The sequence below is a fragment of the Delphinus delphis genome, chromosome 16 (assembly GCF_949987515.2).
Source record: "Delphinus delphis chromosome 16, mDelDel1.2, whole genome shotgun sequence".
In the NCBI taxonomy this organism is placed as follows: domain Eukaryota; kingdom Metazoa; phylum Chordata; class Mammalia; order Artiodactyla; family Delphinidae; genus Delphinus; species Delphinus delphis.
In genome coordinates, this window is record NC_082698.1 from 50,320,398 (window position 1) to 50,335,833 (window position 15,436).

The 15,436-nt window shown below is 34.6% G+C and overlaps 1 protein-coding gene across 3 annotated transcripts in view; it reads right to left on the reverse strand.

The window, feature by feature from the left end:
- Window positions 1-15,436, reverse strand: part of CCSER2 (coiled-coil serine rich protein 2) — a 162,448-nt gene that overhangs the window by 19,487 nt on the left and 127,525 nt on the right. For all 3 annotated transcript variants that reach the window (XM_060034671.1, XM_060034675.1, XM_060034672.1), the window contains one exon: window positions 8,553-8,642. In XM_060034671.1, the coding sequence (XP_059890654.1) occupies window positions 8,553-8,642 (90 nt within the window). The remainder of the gene's footprint in view (window positions 1-8,552; window positions 8,643-15,436) is intronic.

Genomic DNA, 15,436 nt, shown 5'->3' on the forward strand with positions numbered 1-15,436 from the left:
TTTACTCCCCCAAGACAAACAAATCAATGAGATATCAACTACACACCTACCAGAATGGCTAAAATTTAAAAAATAATAATGACAACACTAAGCGCTAGTGAGGATGCAGAGAAACTGCATCACTCATACAATGCTGATGAGAATCTAAAATAGCACAGCCACTCTGACAGTTTGCCAGTTTCTCTGAAAACTAAACGTACAGTTACAATATTACCCAGAAATCGCACTACTGGGCATTTATCCTAGAGAAATGAAAATTTACATCTACACAAATATTTATAACAGCTTTATCTTTAATAGCCAAAAACTGGAAACTACCAACATGTCTATCTATTATAGACACAAGTGGTTAAAAAAACCGTGGAACATCCAATATTATGGTCTACTACTCGGCAGTAAAGAGGAACAAATTACTGATAGACACAACCACTTGGATGGATCTCCAGGGTATTATGCTGGGTGAAAAAAAGCCAATCTCAAAAGCTCACACACTGTATAACACCATTTATATAAAATTCTTGAAATGACAATATTTAGATATGGAAGACATTAGTGGTTGTCAGGGGTTAGGAATGGTAAGGGAAGAAGTGGTTGTGACTATTAAAAGGCAGCGCAGAAGAGAGAACTTTGTAGTGGTGCAATAATTCTGTGTTTTAAATATGGTAGTTGTTGCAGGAATCTACACAAGTGATAAAATGGCACAGAACTATGCATTCTCTAAAGTCAATTTCGGTTTTGACACTGTACTACAGCTATATAAAATGTAACTGTTGTGGGATATTGGGTGAAATAAGGGATCTATTTTTGCAACTTCCTATGAATCTACAAGAATTTAAAATAAAAAGTAACAACACAAACAGAGGAGTAAAAACAATGCACATTAGAGTGATACTGAGGAAAATTATTTGAAACGCTAATTATATTGGTAGGATCATATTTTCTTGGGGAGAGAAGGAAAACATGTTTAACGACCTTCTCATCTCTATAAACTAAAGGTAATTTCCCTGATAATAAAAAGATGATTATATATTCCTTTCAATAGTAAAAAAAAAACTGAAACAACTATAAAACATGACTAACTAAACCTTGACACCAGGCAAGTTCAGAGACAGCAGACATGTGAGCAACAGCAAGCAGCAGCGCTAAGAAACAGCATGTGCTGGCTCTCCATGATTCCATGTCTACTGGAAGTGTTTCTACAAAGAAGGGAACTTGTACGGAAGACCCTAACTTCGAAACTAGGAAGATGTATGATTTATAAGATCTAAGGAAAGGATGGGAAACATGATTTTGAGCAAAAAGACAGTATTAACGAAGAAAGAAAAATTTCCCAGACGGATAGATCTCTTCCAGCAGTGAGTGCTGGAATACACTACACTCCTGAACTGAAGATTGCTGGAAGTCACGGCCATGTGAAGATAGATTTGAGAGCCAGATGGTCTAGTCCCCGTAACTGGAAGACATGTCCACCATCCTCTGGTCCAGAAACAAGGCCTCACTGTCCTATCATCTGATTTACACTTTGCTGTCTGTCCATGAGTACCATAAACTAAGAATCAAGCAATGTCTTTTATTTAGTATCCAAAGCCCTTAGTACTGGGATTGAAATATAGAAAAAACTAGTCAAAGTTCAATGAATGAATGAATAAATGGACCCATGGTTTAAAACCTGAAGGAATTTTCTATTTTGTGTTATTTTTTGGTTAATTCCTGCTACATAGTTCAGGTTTAAAGCCAAACCCAGTGACCTCCATTCAGAGCTGCACTATCCAATATGGTTGCTAGCAGCTACATGGGGTTAAGCAGATAGTCTCAATCGAAATGTGGTATAAATGTAAAATACACACAAGATGTCAAAGACTTCATATGAAAACAAAAACTAGAATGTAACGTATCTCAATATCTTCTTTATATTGATTACATGTTCAAATGGTACTACTGGGTTAAATAGAGTATTTTATTAAAATTAATTTTGCATGTTTCTTCTTGCTTTAATTTGGATACTAAAGCATTTATATTATATATGTAGCTCACATTACATTTATATTGGAGCACTAATTAGAGGGCAGGAAAGTGCATAATTCTTTCCTAGTTGATGCTGTGAAGATCCCTAAGATCTGCCCAGGAAAGGGCCTTTTGCTCAACTGAGTCTACTTTAAATCTTCTGCTGACTTTTAAGATGAAGATATGAGACGCTTTCTGCTGGAGAAATCACAATGGTTGTATATAAAAACAAAAAGCAGTAGGAATGCATATGAATATATCACATCCAAGGGGAAAAAAAATCTACTTGTAGGAAAACATAGGATATCTGACATATAGTTTAACCATATGCATAACATTCTAGTTACACTTTAAATCGGTGGGACAAAATACATACATATGCACACAAACAAGAACAAAATAAAAGAATACGAAAACATTAAAAAACAAGAGTATCTGGATTCAGGGTTTTAGAGGAAATTTCATTTCTCTCAAGATAAAGCCTAGGGAGACCAAGTAAAAACATCTTTCTGTGAACTCAAACCTTGTGGGATAAGATAAAGAACAGTGAACCGAGTTCTTCAGAACACATGCAGCTCTTCCCTCAGCAGCTGCTTTTTCTTAAAGCAAGGGATGAGAGCAGATGAGAGTTACCACCTGAGCTTAGAGGATGGAGAATTTTTAATCTTAGCACTGAAGAGATAAAACTTTTCCTGATTCAGGAAGATTAGTTTGCTTGTGTCTCCCTCTTCTGGGAGAGCTTAGGAAGCCTCCTGGAATGGTCTTATTTGCTCCGAAAGGGGTCTGTGGCAGTTGGCACTGTAGCACTGAGCTTCCTTAGTGGATGAAACTCTTTACTAGAGATTTCTGTCTTCCATAAACTCATTCCCACCTCCCACTGCCCCACTTTGAATCTACATCTATATCTAACTTCTCTGGCACTTTTCAAGTTCCAATCCTACATATTCAAACTCCTCTACCCTTCTGTCCTGCCAGAATCTCAATCTCAAGTGATTAAAATATATATTTAAAACCTTTAGCAGTTTTCTTACCAAATAAAATCCCTTCTCTTGGTTCTCCTATTTTCTTAACTGACATGTCATCTTCCCAGTCATCCACATTTGATAACTTACATCCATCTTCTTCCCATTCATCACACCTTTTCATCTAATCACTTTTCAAGACAACAGATTCTGCCTCAGGGATTTTCTCTCCATCTCCATGAGAGATCAAAAATCATAGGTTAGCCTCATCTCCTGGGCTATTATAATAATCTTCTAAGTAGTTTTCCCTGCCTTCACTGTGTTCTCACTGGAACTGATTCAATCCTACTGGGCCCTGTGCTAAGCCAGTAAGCACAGATGAAGGAATGAGACACAACCCCTGCCTCATGACAATCACAGTTTCTCCTCTCACATTACTCTCCCTGTAACAAAATACAGTTAAGTCTGGCCCCTGCTAGAACCTTCTGGCTACAGAATTAAGTTGAAAGTTCTCAGTCTAACATCTAAGTCTCTCCGTAATGTGATCCAACTCTAACTCTCCAAACTTCTCTTTCCTCATAATAATTCTTATGTAATCATTACTACTACCACCACCAATAACTACACTAAAACATGGCAAAGCATAGTAAATGATTTAAAAAAACAGAGAGGTAACAATCCAAATGTTACAGTTACAATCGTAAAAGAAATTTCATCTGGTTGGTAAATTTTTATTTAATCCATGCCCAGGTATTCCTTCTGTGAAAGATGACAAGCAGCCCCTAGTGCCCAGTGATCTCATAAACAATCTCACAGAATACCATGGTTACTCTGAGACCATGGTAACATGAAACAAAATAAGGTCACTTCATAATTTTGCCTAAGTACAGATAAAGGTAAGGTCACACTGTGCCATCCAGAAAGTACTCTAGACTTTTCTATCTTCTGATAGTATCCAATCTGAGCAAACCCGATTCCTTAGACCCTCCCTCAAATCATCCAAGAAAAGCTCAAATCCTATAAAAGGTTCTTTCTGATACAATCTTGATATCATTTTTCACGATGTGTGTTCTCCCTGGCTGCAACAAGTAATCCACCCAACTTGTTTTACAGATATATTCCTGGTGGGCTTTGGCTGAAGGTACATTGACACTTCACTGCTCTGAATGATCAGGATAGCTATATTTGCTTAGAAATTTTAGGACTAGGTAAGAGTAATGGTATTATTTTCTGCTATATCAGGAATATCAATGTAACTTTTTGAAAGAACCCTCTGAGAATAATACTAAAGAGACATTCTCTAGGAAAAAATTTTAGTTACATCTGACATTTAAACAATAGTAATTTTCTAAAACATCTGTAAAAATGTTTTTGTAATTACCTAAGAACAACAGAAGTTAGAATGCTCCAACAAATAAAGGCCTAATAAGTTAGCACTCTGCTAGCATAAACTAAAAGAGGAGCAACTTTTATTACCTCTTATGGAAGCTGATTAATTTCTTCTAAAAGACTAATTTGATCATGCTGCTTCTTGGAAACCTAACAGGATCATCCATTTCTCACTGATTGCTATCTAACATTAAATTCTAAGAGTAAAATCTCTCTATGTCCTGCCTACACCCTCACTGTGTTAAGTCAGTAAGTTAAACCCTACATTACACACATGAAATGGATACCAGCAGTGGAAAACTTTGGTGCTGTCCTTTGTTTTCTAACTACTGTGCACACAAACTTTGTTTCTTTCAGTGGACATTTTATTTATTTTATTATTTTTAAAAAACTTATTTATTATTTATTTATTTTTGGCTGCGTTGGGTCTTTGTTGCTGCATGAGGGCTTTCTCTAGTTGCGGCGAGCGGGGGCTACTCTTCATTGTGGTGCATGGGCTTCTCATTGCGGTGGCTTCTCTTGTTGCAGAGCCCGGGCTCTAGGCGCGCGGGCTTCAGTAGTTGTGGCATGCAGGCTCAGTAATTGTGGCACACGGGCTTAGTTGCTCCACGGCATGTGGGATCTTCCCTGACCAGGGCTCGAACCCATGTCCCCTGCATTGGCAGCCGGATTCTTAACCATGGTGCCACCAGGGAAGTCCCTTTCAGTGGATATTTTAAACAAAGTTCCAAAAATGCTTACTTCAGTTCTGGTATTTGGTATTAGAGGATACGAATTTACATACCCTTAAATTTATGACCAGATAAATCACTCAGCTGCTCTAATATCTATATTTCATTTGTCCCTAGCCTTGTAAAACAATTCCATTTTTCAGTTATTGGTTTCAGGTGCTATTGCTCATAAACTACAGTGTAAAAGACACATATAATAGAATTCTTGGTGTGTTGTCATACTCACATGCCTACTAAAATGTGATGTCTCAGTACAAAGATGGTTCCTATCAGCATTTAGCTCACTGAAACATAGGTCATATTTAACGTTCAATGTCTAATATTGATTAAACATTATTGCATGACCATTAAATATTACATGTTTATACACCAAAGGATATAGATATTTCACTTAAAATACTTCTAGTGGCATATTTTAAATATAAGTAATAGTGAATATAAATAAAAAGCTTAGCAAAGAAATAAATCCCTTAATTCCCTTTGGAAATATATATAAATAGTAATGTAACGACTCTCTAATTGGGAGAAAATGGCACATCTAAGTTTAAAATCAGGTTATTAATCTTACATAAAAATTAACCAATAATACTGCCCACTTCCAAATCAGAAAGGCATGTGGTCTAAAAGAAAAAGGACTTAGGAAAGAGTACTTGAGACAAATCTTTGGGTTATATTGTTCCTTATATTTAACATTTCATCTTATCTCCCAGGCAAGGGGAAAAAAAGGAGCAAAGTTCTTTGCTAGCACATATATCATGACTGGTAGGACTAAGTAAATTCCTTCCCCTTTGGGAATTATAAACAATTGATTTTTTTGTGTGTGATATGTCTGTGATATATTTTTCTGATTCAATATTTTCTATTTTATAAATAGTTACAATAGGAACATAGTTGACTGTAACATTTTGCAATATATGTATGATCCAATAAATCTGAGTCATGCGAACCTAATTCTAAGCACAAAGGATTGCAAATAATGCTGATGATATTCCAATTCTTGAATTTATATAAATTTTATTCATATCTATTAAATATGCTATAAAGTGGATTAATCTGTGATTCAGTACTAGAAACTAATTCCAACAGAGCATTTAAATTTTATATAAAAGCATCTTTCTTAACTCCTTTGCTATATATAATAAGAGTTAGTTCTTAAAATATGAGAGGAAACTAGTATCAGGTCAAATTGTGCACAATCTGAGTTTTAACTGATTGGCAGCTTTCCCAATGATACCAATAAAACTGTTTATTCCTACACTCAATTTTCAGAGTAATCCAGGTTGGGTCATTATGTAAATCCTTTGGGTCCATCTTGCAATCCCTTCTTTGAGATTCAAGGGCATAAATAATAAGCTTTGATGGTGTGAGTCTAGAAATGTATTCTGATATTTTGTCTTCTCTAGTTAATTTAAGATGTTCAAACAAATGTTCTATAAAAGTACCTATCATGAAAATTTACAATTTACTTAATGTGCAAAATAACTATTCAAATCTTCAAATACTGATGTTAAATCCTTTAAAAATGATATTGGAAATACATTTTAAAAACTTAAAATTCAGTCCAAGATAGTATTATTTATAAGAACATGCTTGTACATGGATCAACAATGTCATACTATGTTTAAAATATAGTCTTATAAGTTTATATATTTAAAGTGAATCCTTATTTCTCACATAATCACCATTTTCCTGCATATGCCTAGTCTCTTCAAGTATTCTTGTATGAATGATTAGGCACCTTCCATGTTTTTATTCTTCTTTCCATGTTATCCATTTCACTATTTTATCTGGGCATTCTGTCCCTCAGATGAGAACATTTGGTCAGAATTTGACTTATCCATTCTTCTTCTGAAGGTACCATCTTCTCCTACAACTCATTTTTACCTTCTTTCTCTCTTTTTTTCCACTACCTAAATATGAACTCTGTCTTTTTTATTTTCCTTCATTTCTTCCAAAAATTGCCTTCACTGACTTCCCTTTATTGTTCCAGGTGGCTTTCCTATAATCCATCTAAGTCTACTTCATCATTAACTCTAGAGATGCTTTGTCCAATATGGTATCCACTAGCCATATGTGGCTATTTACATTTAATTACAATTAAATATTATTTACAGTTATCTTCTGCAGTCACACTAGCCACATTTTCAAGTATTCAACAGTCACATGTAGCTAGTGGCTACTGCACTGGACCTCAAGGAAACTCTATGGAAGAGTGCTGATGTAGAATAGTCTCTCATTCTCAATTCTGGAACTCGTCTCTGTCTACTGACATCTTTTGCTTTCTATGATTCAACCACTACCTTCACCCTTTTCACCAAGCTTGATTCCTCCACCTAGACTTTCCCAATCCTTTGAACCTTACAGCACTTTCTACACTTTAACTATATCACACCGTCAGTTCCTTTAATAAGCACTTGTTAATGGAAGAATCCTTATTTGTCTGTATATTTTCTTTCCCAATTCCCCACTTCTACTTCAAGAGGCTAATAACTGAGATGGGAGGGGCTCACCAAACTTTTGTTGAACAAATTAATTATTAGCTTTGTACTTTATACAGAGCATACAAAAAATAACTACTTATTAGATGAAAAGAAATAAGTATCGTATAAACTTTAAAGGCCTATAGCTAAGTTTAAAAAAAGCAGATTGTTGATTACACTAACCATTATAATTCCCTGTTCATTTGTGTTAACGAGGATTCCACTGCTTAAAATAAGGCAAAAGAAGAGCAAGGCTGGCTTATCAGGCATTCTTTTACCATGAAATACCTATTACTTGGCACCATACAATAGGATAACAATGACTGATAGCCATGATGACTCTCTGGCTCAGGCATATCCTGAGCGAGTTCAGAAAGTGTATTTTTAACACTAAACATGTTTTGAGATGTAGTATTTTTGAAAAACAATGAAGAAGCACAGAATGCATGGTTATTTTCTACTGTTTAGAAGAAGCCATTCCCTACCCTAACTATGCCCAAAACATAACCTTTACTATCTGTATCTTAATGCATTTATACTTCCTAATAGCCTCAATATTTGTTTGAGTAATTATAATAACAATATATTTGAAAAGTCTCAACAAATAAAAAGAACAGGCTACATAATATATTTTCAGAGTCATATGCTGCTAAAGAGGGAAGACTGCATTTTGGACTTCTTTTTCTTGTAGGGCATGGGGAACTACTACTCTCATAAATACATGCAATAAGAGAGAGACTAGACACTCAAATAAAATGACCTACGGTATGCAGAATGGAAAAGCTATTAAATGCACATTCATTCAAATAAGACACAGAAGAGAAGCTTTAGAAAGCACAGAAACACCTAAGAACAAGAAAAATCCACTTACCTTAAAAAAAAACTGACAGCCACAGCAGATTCAAAATTATTAGCGTAAAAGGAGTAGAACAAAACATTGAAATAGTAAATGACAAGAAAAGAGGATAAGAGTATGTGTTACTTACAGGAATTCTTCTCCAGGGTGTTTGGGTATATTTATCAGCATATGTGCGTTTTTCCTCTTTAGATTTTTGATGGCAGTTACACCGAGTTGCCTGAACAAAAACATAAATTTTTACATTGGTATAATTCTATATATACACATATACATACAAACAAAGTAATTAGGGTCTTTCTTAGGGGGTTAAAATAAAAAATGCAAACATCAAAATCTATTCAGTAGTCTCCCATCTTTTTCACAGACTGGATTTTAGATTCACCCAGCAAGGCAAAATTTTGAGTAGTCAAAATTACCGTTGGCAATCTCTTATACTGCCTATACAACACACTACCTATGATTTTATTTATATAAATATATGTGTATATAGATGTAGAACATATACAGCAATATACAGTATATATAGAATATAATAGCAAAACTTTAAATACGTCCCTAAAGTATTATGGTACTACAATCACTGCAGCACAGTTTCTTTCTTAAATTCATTTTTGATGGGACTCGGCTATTAAATACCACCAGTCCACAATTAAGGTTGTCACTTCACCCGTGCAACGCATTTAAAAGCCCTTTTAATGATGTGTTGACTTTACTGGACTGGAACATTTTAAAGGATCTCTGCCCTTTGACAAGATCCATCTGACCATCTCAGTTCATAAATAAATTCTCTTCACATGACTTCACTCAGATCATACTCATTCAGTAATTTATACAACACAAAATAACGTGCCTATTGTGTAAACTACGGTCTCTCAAATAAATATCAAATTTTTAAAAAAGGAAAAGATTGATAATGATAATTTCTCCTTGGTGTGAGGTTGGAATATAGCCATATTATTTATTAAACAACCCCCCTGGAGGTAAATATGCTTTCTTGTAGGAAAACCTACATAACAAATTCTAGATTATTGCATCAAGCTAAAATGGTAAGTTTTTACTTTTAAAATATTTACCAATATTCAAATTTTTTCTTAATTGCAATCGGATCATCCCAATTTCCATAATCAAAATAAAATCTAATCAAAACAAAAATCTCTGTAATACAGACGTGTTTCACATTCTTTGTATTCTTAGTATAGACATATTTCCCATTCTGAAACATGGGACAGTCACTGAAACAAAATTCAATATATATGCAGGTCAATCAAGACCTCCTGGAATTCAATATAATAGGAATTTGTAAAGAAGAAAACAGATAATATAAGACATTTATCTTTTTTTTTAAACATCTTTATTGGATATAATTGCTTTACATTGTTGTGTTAGTTTCTGCTATATAACAAAGTGAATCAGCTATATGTATACATATATCCCCATATCCCCTCCCTCTTGCAACTCCCTCCCACCTGCCCTACCCCACCCCTCTAGGTGGTCACAAAGCACCAAGCTGGTCTCCCTGTGCTATGTGGCTGCTTCCCACTAGCTATCTATTTTACATTTGGTAGTGTATATATGTCAATGCCACTCTCTCACTTCGTCCCAGCTTACCCTTCCCCATCCCTGTGTCCTAAAGTCCATTCTCTATGTCTGTGTCTTCATTCCTGTGTGCCCCTAGGTTTTTCAGAACCTTTTTTTTTCTTTTCACATTCCATATATACGTGTTAGCATACGGTGTTTCTTCTTCTCTTTCTGACTTACTTCACTCTGTATGACAGACTCTAGGTCCATCCACCTCACTACAAATAACACAATTTCGTTTCTTTTTATCTCTGAGTAATATTCCATTGTATATATGTGCCACATCTTCTTTATCCATTCCTCTGCCGATGGACACTTAGGTTGCTTCCATGTTCTGGTTATTGTAAATAGTGCTGCAATGAACATTGTGGTACATGACTCATTTTGAATTATGGTTTTCTCAGAGTATATGCCCAGTAATGGGATTGCTGGGTCATATGGCAGTTCCATTTTTAGTTTTTTAAGGAACCTCCATACTGTTCTCCATAGTGGCTGTTCAATTTACATTCCCACCAACAGTGCAAGAGGGTTCCCTTTTCTCCACACCCTCTCCAGCATTTATTGTCTGTAGATTTTTTGATGATGGCCATTCTGACTGGTGTGAGGTGATACCTCATTGTAGTTTTGATTTGCATTTCTCTAATGATCAGTGATGTTGAGCATCCTTTCATGTGTTTGTTGGCAATCTGTATATCTTCTTTGGAGAAATGTCTGTTTAGGTCTTCTGCCCCTTTTTGAATTCGGTTGTTTGTTTTTTTGATATTGGGCTGCATGAGCTACTTGTATATTTTGGAGAGTAATCCTTTGTCAGCTGCTTCGTTTGCAAATATTTTCTCCCATTCTGAGGGTTGTCTTTTCATCTTGTTTATGGTTTCCTTTGCTGTGCAAAAGCTTTTAAGTTTCATTAGGTCCCATTTGTTTATTTTTGCTTTTATTTCCATTTCTCTAGGAGGTGGGTCAAAAGGATCCTGCTGTGATTTATGTCATAGAGTGTTCTGCCTATATCTTCCTCTAAGAGTTGTATACTGTTTGGCCTTACATTTGGGTCTTTAATACATTTTGACTTTACTTTTGTGTATGGTGTTATGGAGTGTTCTAATTTCATTCTCTACATGTAGCTGTCCAGTTTTCCCATCACCATTTATTGAAAAGGCTGTCTTTTCTCCATTTCCCTTGCCTCCTTTAACAAAGATAAGGTGACCATATCTGCGTGGGTTTATCTCTGGGCTTTCTATCCTGTTCCACTGATCTATATTTCTGTTTTTGTGCCAGTACCATACTGTCCTGTTTACTGTAGCTTTGCAGTATAATCTGAAGTCTGGGAGCCTGATTCCTCTAGCTCTGTTTTTCATTCTCAAGACTGATTTGGCTATTCGGGGTCTTTTGTGTTTTCATACAAATTATGAAATTTTTTGTTCTAGTTCTGTGAAAAATACCATTGGTAGTTTGATAGGGATTGCACTGAATCTGTAGATTGCTTGGGTAGTATAGTCATTTTCACAATGTCGATTCTTCCAATCCAAGAACATGGTATATCTCTCCATCTGTTTGTATCATTTTTAATTTCTTTTATAAGATAGACATTAATGTCTTTTGTAAGACATTTATCTTAATGCAAGCACATTACTTGTTCTATCCTGACTGCTGCAATTCCAGAAATAATGTCCTGTCTGTGGCCTATGTGGTAACATATGAAGAACAATAACCGCCAAATATTTGAATTTTCCACAATTTGGAAAACCTAGTTTTTAGTGATTTCAATAGATAGAAAACAGCTACTCAAATCACTCCCTCTCCATCTGCATTCTTTATTGCTGACAGATTCTGTTCAGATGCTCACCTTCTATGCAGTCCCATATTCAGGGATTCAGTATCCTCTCTTGACCCAGTGATAGAGTTTGATTAGTCTGAACCAGTCTGATTAATCCCATTCCTCAGTGCTTAAGGGACAAAGAACCCAAATCTAGCCAATAAAACATGAGGCAAGCCTGGGTTATTTCTAAGAAAGTGCTCTTAATTTTTAAAATTGGTATGCTACAGAAAATAAGTGCTTTTCATATCTTCGGGGACTACTGAGTATATGACACATACAGCTATGGCAGACATCCTGTGACCATGAAGGGGTAGCCAAGAGGATTCCAAAAAAGCTACCCTAGAACTTTGCCATTACCCAAATGACCAATTAGGAAACCATGGAAGCAGATGGGACCAATATACTTTCTTGTTATTTAAGTTTATAAATGTTCTTATTTTCAAGTCACTTTTAGTTAGACTTTTACTTAAAACTTAAAACATCATTAGATATGCACTGATTACTAGCTGGGTGATTTGGGACAAATCATCAAATAAGAGTTATTATTTATCATGCACCCATGGGCCAACTGTAGCATTAGAGAGTTTACATATGTAGTTCAATTAGCTATCACAACCCTATATGGTCAGTATTATTTTTATTATCCTCACATATAGAAGAGGCTTAAGAGAAATTAAGTAACTTCCCTAAGAGAAGACGGCTACTAAGTTTCAGAGCCAGGATTTGAACCCAGGTCTATGCAGCTTCAGGCTGGTTATGGCTTCTCAAATATATTACAGTGCTAACCTACTTAAGCTGAATTCCACTTTCTAATGTCTCCACAAAGAAAATTCTACACAATAATTTCATAAGATTATTCTGAGGATTCAATAAACAAATGCATCTAAATTAACTATCATTTAACTAGTACACTAAGATGAAAATAAATGGGCATTCTCAGCACTTTGGAATAAGGTTCAAATAGTCATGCCTCTATACCTTTCAGTTTCATTTCTGGAGCACTGCAATCTGATTTTATATCTGTATATTTCACACAAAATATGAATTTAACACATCATATTGTCGCTATATTTTTCTTGAAGTTTGCATGTAAACATAGGTTAGAGCTGAGTGCCTATTTTTGAAAAAAGATAAAAAGTATAGAAAGCTAGAAATGGAAAAAGACTTTGAAATCATCTAGAAAAAACACATTTTTGATAAAGAAAGCACTAGAGACTGATGGAAACTGCCAATGTCATTCAGCTAATTAATACTGAAGACAAGAGATTCAGCTAATTAATACTGAAGAAAAGTTATCTAATTCCTATTCCATGGCTCCTCTGATGCCATTTTGCTATTTTTAAGAAGAGCAAATTAGGGATACAAGGAAAGAAAAAAACTGTAAAGAGAAAGGCAATTTTAATTTTGGTAATCTGAAAAATGCTCTTACCTATCTCTACTTTCAGTGGTTTATATCTCTTTAAATTCTCTTGATTTGAACAAGTGACTTCCCAGTTCCACAACTAAACTAAAGGTAGGTGATGGGATCTTCCAAGATAAATACGATTTCTAAGTTTAATGTATCAAATACAGAGAATTTTGAAGCACATATCGCTAAAGAGTAATGTTTTCACTTTTCTTTGCTTTTCTTCCTTTCTTTAGGATTCTCTTAGATATTTCTAAAACCTTTCTAAAAGTTATTTGTAAGGTGAGATATTGTTAAGGATAACTGGCCCAGTCTCTTCAGTAAGTCAGTACAATGAAAAAAGAATAATTCTAAAGTAAAAGAGACTTAAGGAATAACTAGATGTAATGTACAAATGTACAGGATATTTTTAGAACTGCAGAAATCTGAATATGGAATGGATATTAGAAAATATTTTAAAAATTACTATTAACTGGTTAAAGATAATATTTCAGCTAGGAAGAGAACATTTCTTATTTTTTAAGAGGCACACTGCAGTTAAAAAGGACACTATTAAAAGTTCTCAGCATAAAAAGCTATATCTTTCATTATTTATTAATCATATATCAATATAAAGTGACCTCTTTTCATAATTTTTTTCAGTCTTAGATTTCTTCTTCTAATTTTAATACTGCAACTTCAGTTTTTTAGATGAGAATAACTTTATTGTCTCACCCAACCTTTTATATTCAGCATTATTGTGCTGTTTTACTTTATCTAAATTTCCTTTATACAAAGCAATTAATGGATTTTGCTTTAAATCCTCAACAAAGCTCTCTCCATGAGATAAGGCCACTTGCATTTACTATTATATTTATTACATTTGGTCTAATTTCTGTCACTTTACTTCTGCTGTTTTTAGACATCCTTGGTATTTCTCTACTTTAGATGTCTTCTTACTTTCATCTTTTGCAAGATACATTATTCTAATCTACTATTAGTTATCTTAAAGCATTTCACAAACATTTATCTAAGTATATAAAAAGAATAATTTTAGATACCCATTTGTAGATACACAATTCAGTGCTACTGACTTCTTCAGCATATCCCTTAACTCTTTTCTCAAACCTATTTTATTTAATCTAAATATTTACAAAAATTAATAGCAATTTAAAATTTTAATTAAAATTTTTTATTTCAAAACATGTTTTAATTAATAAATTAATATTTTTTAACATTAAATTATATATAATTACATAAGATTAAATAATGAGCATTAAGTTTTCTCCCGTTAGTAGTTGGGAAGTTTATCCCACCTAATCTCTCTAAAGATGGTTTTCATTTCACCACTCATTCATTTTAATCTTTATTTCCTTATTCTTGAGTTTTTTTTTGTTTTTTTTTTGCAGTACACGGGCCTCTCACTGCCATGGCCTCTCCCGCTGCAGAGCACAGGCTCTGGACGCGCAGGCTCAGCAGCCATGGCTCACAGGCCTAGCCGCTCCGCGGCACGCGGGATCCTCCCAGACCGGGGCTCGAACCTGCATCCCCTGCATCGGCAGGCGGACTCCCAACCACTGCGCCACCAGGGAAGCCCTTGAGTTATTTTTAAATTTCTCTCTCAAGCATTTAGGATGCATTATTAAATAATTTTACAAAGATAACTGGGTGGCATATTTTTCAATATGCTAAAGGTCTGAGAATGTATCTTTGTATATAAATAAAAATGCATTTAGTTATAAAATGTGAGGGTCATAACCTTTTTTTCTAAAGTGCACTAGATACAACTTCTTGTGCTCTGTAACAGATTTTTGCAAAATTTGAAGCTTAATTTCCTAAAAGTACCTTTTCTTCTCCCTAATAATTGGTTGGGTTGGGTTTTGTCTTTAGTTCTTAAATACGAACACTGGTCTTACTCTTTTCCTTTTTAATCTTATATGTAGTAGGCCCTCAATTTGCAATATTCAGTTATTCTTTTTTCAGATTCATAAGTTTTCTGATACCCTTAATCATAACATCTGATCCATCTGTTCTTACTATTTATTCATAAGGTGGATTCTGATCTGACCCCAATGGCTCAGAGCTCAATATATTATATCCTTTATATTCTGAGTGAGATTACTCCTTCATATTGCTGCATTGCTTTGCTATGTCAAAATAAGTTTTGACTTCCAACAAAGATTTTCTTTGGCCTCTTGTGATTGTTATGCCATTATATTCTTGTTATCCTGGCCTT